Genomic DNA, 7,320 nt, shown 5'->3' with positions numbered 1-7,320 from the left:
TCTCTCTCTCTCTCTCTCTCTCTCTCTCTCTCTCTCTCTCTCTCTCTCTCTCCTTCTTTCTTTCCCTGCCTGCCCGGAAATATCTCCCGAATCTTATTTAGCTCGGTCTCCTCTCGATCGTGGATCGCTTTTCGCGACTTGTGCACGACATATCAAACGTGGATTCGAGGGCACCGACCTTCGATTCTTCTCGCTGTACTAACTGACTGTTGCCAACGTTACGGCTCGGCGTTCTGTTAAACGAAGGCTCGTTCCTATTGATAGCGATTGAAATCGGTCGCAGCTGCCGCGTCTCGTTAACACTCATTATCTGTCTCATTATCTGTTCTGTGAACCCGGTCAGTTAGGAAACAAAAACACCAATATCGATATTACTTAAGCGCGCGGCATTTTCGACTGTCGAAGCTGCCGGGGTTCTTCTCTCGCGCGCTTCGTCGCGCTCTGTCAAATCCTAATCTCCTGATTCTGCTTAGGCGCGCTAATCTCCTCTGCCGAATGGGAGATTATTTTAAGCGCGGTGTCGTAACCCAACCGCCGTTCTGCGGGTTAACCGCGCTTCCCAACGATCGCTGTGTAATTATCGCGCGTATCAAAGCGAAACTATCGAACGAGCTTGGATATCCGATTCGATCCTATGATTCGCACCGTGAACAAATCCGAACGACGCGATATTGTATGTCTTTTGTATTCGGATTTATAATCACACGCTGTATCGTGTAAAGAGACTCTTTTCCGGCTGAAATACACATACGATTTTGAAGAGTCGCGCGCATGTAAATTGGCGGAAGGAGAAAAGGCGCAGAGCGGTGAATACACTGTGACGCTTTCAAGTTTTCGGGTGCAGGAAGTCGGGCGAAATAACGAAACAAAGAGAACGCGGACACAAAGAAACGGGAAGCCTCTCGTCGTCACCGACAACGAAATAAGTCGACCACGAAAGGACATCCGGTCTTTCTCCCCCCTCCTCTCTCCCTCGTTCTCTCTGGACACCACAAATTCACCGTCTGTTTCCTCTTGGTTTCACCTTCCGCACCACCTGTCGTTACCATGCAAGCCGGGGGTTCACCTTGCTCTGGAGAAGCCGCGACGCGTTAATCGAGACGCGTCGAATTTAAGATCGATACTACACCCCGTCTCCTATCGGTTCGCACTTTTCTCCTGGATGCAAAAGACAGGTCTTACGTGTTACGCCAACCGCAAACGACGATTATCGTCGTCGGTGTCCGACGGTTGACATGAGAGTTTCCAACGAATCGTGTTACGCGCACAGTAAGGATCTCGTGTGTTACTCTCGGCAGCGGGCAAATAGACGAAATCACAGCGTATCGACTCGGAAAAACATTTCCGTAGCAGTTTATGCACAAAACACGCGTTTAAAATCCAGACAGACATATACAAGGCAGGTACGTCTTCTCACTCGGAGAAGTTTGAACGAAGGAAAATTTCACAAGCTATGATAATTGTACCTTTTCAAAGTCCAAGGAGTTTCAAAGATCCTAATGCGAGACTCTCCCGTCTCTTACGTCGTCGAATACGACTGGCGTCGTTGCGAAGAAAAAGTTTTGCTGTGAAAAAAGACAACCGTAAAATGTTGACATTTTTGACCTAATCTAATTTATTGGAGAGAAAGAAAGAAAGAGAGAGAAGCGTCTCCTCACGGAGGATCGAGTTTACGCACTCGGTGGCGACCATGGCAAGGCTTCGATGGTAGCTTTAAGAACGGCCGCGGACGTCTCTGTCGGATGCACGAGGCGGTGGAGAGGGCACGGACGAGAGGGGAGCGAGACGGGTGGTGGAGGTGCGCGATGCACACACAGTGGCGGATGTAGAAAGGGAGGAGACGGCACCGCTTGGATGCAACGTGCTTCTTCCATCTTAACCTTTTCGTTCATTTACTCGAGTTGGGGACTATTTCGAATACGTGAAATATATGAGACATACATTGAGAGAAAAGTGATTGATCTAATTGGAGTTGTAGTTATTTTTGGTTCGTATTTTTGCTTATTTTAACACGAAAATGTTAGTAGTGACATGCATATAAAGTCATTATCGCTTGCACATTACAGCAGAATTTGATGAAAAAACGACTTTCTTGACTACAGTTTATAATAATTATTTCACATGTGATTTATTTCATGTGAAATACCAAACATCTTTTTCTTTCAGTGTGTATATTTGGTTGCGCTCTCGCTTGTCTTTAAATTGTCAATCTCCTGACGGAGATCGGAACTGCTCCGTTCAACGAGACGTTTTAAACATATTACTTTCCGTATATATACTTTAGAAGAATTGTTGAAGGACGAAAACTTGAAATCTCACGACTTCTTATCGGGAATCGTTTGAGAGAAAGGGCTTTCACATCGATTTACCACTTTACAACTCTTTCGAAGTCAAATCCGTCTTTGAGAGTGTAATTTTACTTCTTCACCAAAAAAATGCAATCTTATCCATAATAAAATCCTCGTATTATGTCCTTGAGAGAATTCTTCTCAAGTCAAAAGGGAAATATCCTAATATCCAAAAAAAGAATTTTAGTTGCGATTTCCTGCAATCCCATATCATAAGTGAGAAGCTTAATATATATTTATTTTAGCAGAAAATGATTTCTCTTCTAACAGAGAGGAATAATACCGTGCTTAGAATATTGGTTTTTCTTTCGAGTATAAGAGACTCCCGCCAAGAGTGAAATATTATTTATTGTTACTCGAGTAAATTATGCCTCCTGCGAATTATGCCTGGCAAAAGGATCAAGTTTATAAGAATATTTCATTCGCTGCATCTTTCGTGTTCCACCGATGCTCCAGTCACGTCCGAGTTTGCATCCTCACATAAAAGTCTCGAGGTCTGTTCTTTTCGAACCGTCTGCACACAAATATGTTTTGTTTCACTCTAACTTATCGCAGCGGTCGAGAGGCAGTTTAGCTGAAAAGAACAGACCTTCAGTCCGCCACTGTCTCGACATGTGTCGAGACGGGGAGAGCAGCTCGCTCCGCGACGCTTCGCCGGCCGCGCTTCGCTTAGTCGCGCTTCTGCACTCACTGTGCGAGGTTAAGCGAGTCGGCGGGAGCGTGTGTGCGCTCTCTCGCATCGCCCGATAGTTATCCGGCTTACGCGTGCGGTCATTCGCGTGCGTTGTACGGGACGCAGTGTGTCTCGCGCGCAGTGTGGCAACGCGTCCTTCCGTAATTCTCCGGCGTTTTCTTTACCGGCGCCACGTACATGACGCTTTCGTTGCATTCGAGTCATCATCGCTCTCGAACACGGCGTGCTTCGAACACGGCAGTGGCTGAGGTGGCACACAGGATGACAGCTACCGCAATTGGTGACGCGATTGTCGCCAAGGTCCTCGTAATAACGGTGTCCGAATTCAGGCCCGACCAGACGCTGTAACGCGATCGCGCGTCTCTCGCTCTCACTGGGGAGTGCTTTCCCTCCAACGCACGGCGCCTCCAACGCACGGCCGCGAGGGTACTATGCCGAGAGGGGAAATTTTGTCTCGCAAAGAGATCGCTCGGAGGGAAAGAGAGAGAACGCGAGGATTCCCCGGCACCTGCTCGTCGTGAGAATCGTCGCAACGTGCGCGCGCACGTTTTTGGTTCGACGCGCGCCAAACTGCGCCGAGTCCGCGCGCGCGACACGTCGTTAGTCGCTTCGATATTGATAACGAGATAACATCCAACCTGGTGTGTCATCGGCCCTTCGTGGAATTAGTGGCTGGAGGAGCAGACTCGCCGAAATTTATGAAGAAGAAGAAGAAGAAGAAGTTGGCTCTCCGACGTATGTGTACAACACCGTGTACGTACGCGTGTCGTGCTCGGCGAGGCTCGACTCGAGAGAGAAGACCGCGTGCCTACGCGGATAGAAAGTTAATTCTCGGTGGACTCGCGCGATCCGAAACCTCCCAGCGATCTTTGTGACTCGAGAACTCTCGCCGATGATCGGCCGAATCGATCGAAAGTAAAGAACGTGCGAGTGGTGTGATACATACGTCTCTCCGGCGCGTGAGGTGGCGCGAAGCTTTGGACGAAGCTTTGGACGAAGCGTTTGTCGCGAGTTCTTGAGAAAGAGAGAGGAAGAAGAGGTGCAAAAACGGCTGGAAACACGACCAAGTTTATGATGGGGGTACTGAAGTGGAGGAACGATCTCAGATCGGATTCCGTGACGCAGCAACAGCAACAGCAGCAGCAGCAGCAGCAGCAGCAGCAGCAGCAGCAACAACAGCAGCAACAGAGACCGAGCTCGGAGCGATCCACCGGGAACAATGTGCACACTTTCTCAAGGCTTCTGTCGCAGGTGAGTCCCCCTCCTCTCGAAAGTGCAGCACGCTCGTTTGATCCTTCTTTCCTTCGATAGCAAAAGTTGAGTTAACGATTGAAAAAGAATATCTTTGTCGAGAGAGGGAGGGAGGGAGGGGAGGATAGAAGCTTGTTCACTCGATATAAAATTAACCTCCCCGGAACTTGTTTTCGCGAAAACAAAGGAATTAGCGAAGATAAAGATTCGTCTTGAACGTCCGAAGAGTCCAAGTCGTCGATGAAAGAATCGATTTCGCGCTGCGCGCGTAAACGAGCAGTTCGCGTCGGACGGAAGAAAGGCAGGCGCACGGTAAACCGCGAAACGAGAGCATTAACTGTAACTTCGGCCCGACTGTGCGTTCATTTTCCTAGCGCGATCCGTTATACGTGCGCGCGCGCGCGCTCGAGGTACCGGCCGATCTTAAAAAGTCCCATTTTCCCACGAGTGACGCGGTACCGCGGTTTCGCGTCGCGTCATTCCGCGCCGCGAGATAGATATTCCTATATACGTCGTTTTCTGGAACAGCGTTGGGTCAGGCACACACTTGTTGCGATAGAACTAACTTAAATTGTACCGCGAGTGCTTTATCCGAGTGGCTGCTCCATTTAAGCAGTCTCCTAACATGTGCATACGCCAGGTGGTTAGAATATAATTAGGATAGGACAGAATATATATCATATTTCTTACTCAAGTATTAGCCGAGAGAATGGATTTGGACGGACAGATTAGAAAATGTAGGTCATAAGTCACGCGGTATAAAGTTGGATAGGAAAAATTGTATATTCTTGTGACTCAGCGTTTCGATTAATGCGAGCCGATTGGCTTCCTCCGATTGGAACCGAGTCGAGAAGAAACGTAAAATCGATTAAACCGCGGTTAATTGCCGCGGGCCCTTAGGCGAACAACGGCTCTCATCGTTTCACGTCTGTCCTTTGAAATCGTGGCTATGCTAGCTCAACGCTCGCCGGTCGTCGCGCGTAATTATATTCGAAGGGCCGCCGACGCGCTCATCCAACGAGTTAAACGCGAGCTCTCTTAACGACCGGCCAGCACGTGCTCTCGACGACAGGCATTTTAATTCCCCGCAGAAGACGCACCGAGCTCTGATTGCCGGGAATTATGCTTGTCGCGCCGATGACCGGCGCTCGTGCGCGCGATTTAACCACGCGCGGCCAATTATCGTTCCCTTTTTCGTGCTCTCGACCACACCGTGAAATTCGTAATCGACTATTACGCTTCGCGTACGTTCAGTCGGGCGAGAGAGTCGCGCTTAAGATCTCTCGAGTGGAAAATTCAAAGTTTTCAATTAGAAACGCAGAATGGAAATTGCGCAGGTGGCAGAGATGTGTAAGCTGCGAACTCTGAGAGTTCTGATTATCAGGAAGAGACTCGCAAAGTTGAAAGCACCGACGCTTGAATACCAATAACGCTTGCATCTAATTCTGGACATTCTTATATTGTTTAGATACGAATATTTCAACTTTCAAAGTGTAGAATATGCAAGATACCAGACGTCAACACTTATACAGTAAGAAAAAGTTAATTCCGTATATATGGTTACATATATCATATCGTGCTCATCGCCAGTAAGAAACGTTCGCCACGTGATAAAGAAAGATTCGTATTTTCGGATTTGACTTTGCAATCACGCTTGACATTGTTTCGTCCGCAACACGTGTCGCAACTCGCGAAATGAAAGCGCCCCACTTTAAGATGTCGAGTAAGCAACTTGGTCTCTCCTAGAGAATAAGAAATTGTTCGAGTCGTCGTTATTCTCGAAACGAGGATCCTGAGCGCGTTTTCAGACACGCGCGCGCGATTTTCGTTAGCGCGCTTATCGCGCCTCGACGTCGCGTCGCGGCTTATCGTTTATCGAAGTGTTCTCGATCACCCCTCTCTTCCTTTTTTCCTACCTAAGGAGTACGTGCCTCGTGAAGCGGAGAAATCGTTATTCACTGCATCGTTAAGATACATCTTCGATTATCGTAATCGTCATTCTCGTCGTCTATCTCGAACTGTATCGTTCATATCTCCGCATGAGAAAAGAAAGGAGTCTTTAGTTTCTGATCTGGAATAGAGGCCAAAGATGTCTCTCCCGAGAAGAGAGAGAGAGAGAGAGAGAGAGAGCGCACGAAAAGTCGCAGTCGTGAGACAGACGACAAAGTTGCGTTTTAAAAGGCGCTCCGCAAAGGGGCCGCACAGCTGTTTGTTCGTGCGTCTTCCCTCTCCAAATCCCTCCTCTCTCTCTCTCTCTCTCTCTCTCTCTCTCTCTCTCTCTCTCTGTCACTTTGGCGTATATGGCTTGAAGCCAAAGCAAGTTCATATGAACCCGTACGGTTGCTTCCGAAGGAAGATTTTAGTCGGTTATCGTCAGTAACGATATACGCGTTACCTGCTGTTGAGGGATGTCCATATAGGGTGTCCTCGTAGAAGCGCGTCACTCAAAGCATCGCCGAAAGAGAGGAAGAAAGAGAGAAAGAGAGAGGAGAAAAAGAATTCCATCTCTTTCTCGCTCGCGCGTAAATTTGCGTACGATCGACCGCGCGCGCGTTCGTCATGATCAAGAACGCGCGACGAAACAGCCGACAGTAAGCCGACCAGAAGAACGAACGATAATGCGATCTTAATTAGCGGATATCGCGACTCGGACACGATTCGGTAGAGAAGAGGAGGAAGAGCGTGATACGGCGTCCGGGAAGTTCAAAAAATGATTCATTGTATATACGAAAAAATTCTGATTGTTTTTCATACGTGTTGAAAATTGTTTAACGTCAAGAGACTCGGATGTGAGATTTTCCTCGAGATGTATCTCAGCACGCATGTTTCACGAGGAAATCAGAGTCACAGTCCGATGTCACGCCTGTCAAGTGTAAGAGATTGACCTGACTTAATACTCGGCAATCACGAAGATCGAAAGAGAATTGGATTTGATTGGGCGGAAAAAGGAACGCGCGCGAGTGTTACGAGGACCACCCCGTATAAATAACCAGGTGCGCTCTCTCTCTCTCTCTCTCTCTCTCTCTC

The 7,320-nt window shown here is 48.2% G+C and overlaps 1 protein-coding gene across 11 annotated transcripts in view; it reads left to right on the top strand.

Annotated features, from left to right (window-relative positions):
* The window catches only part of LOC116841433 (rap1 GTPase-activating protein 1-like), a 112,587-nt gene that overhangs the window by 72,967 nt on the left and 32,300 nt on the right, over positions 1 to 7,320 (top strand). The window contains exon 1 of one of the 11 annotated variants that reach the window (XM_032809342.1): positions 20 to 4,293. The exons of the other annotated variants lie outside the window; for them this stretch is intronic. Within the exon in view, the coding sequence (XP_032665233.1) occupies positions 4,114 to 4,293 (180 nt within the window). The 5' untranslated portion in view covers positions 20 to 4,113. Of the gene's footprint in view, positions 1 to 19; positions 4,294 to 7,320 lie in introns of those variants that run through there. 11 annotated transcript variants of the gene reach the window in all.

This window comes from Odontomachus brunneus, unplaced genomic scaffold (assembly GCF_010583005.1).
Source record: "Odontomachus brunneus isolate Ranch 3 - 2012 unplaced genomic scaffold, Obru_v1 Obru_scaffold_015, whole genome shotgun sequence".
NCBI classification, from domain to species: Eukaryota; Metazoa; Arthropoda; class Insecta; order Hymenoptera; family Formicidae; genus Odontomachus; species Odontomachus brunneus.
This window is presented reverse-complemented; position numbering and strand designations above follow the sequence as displayed.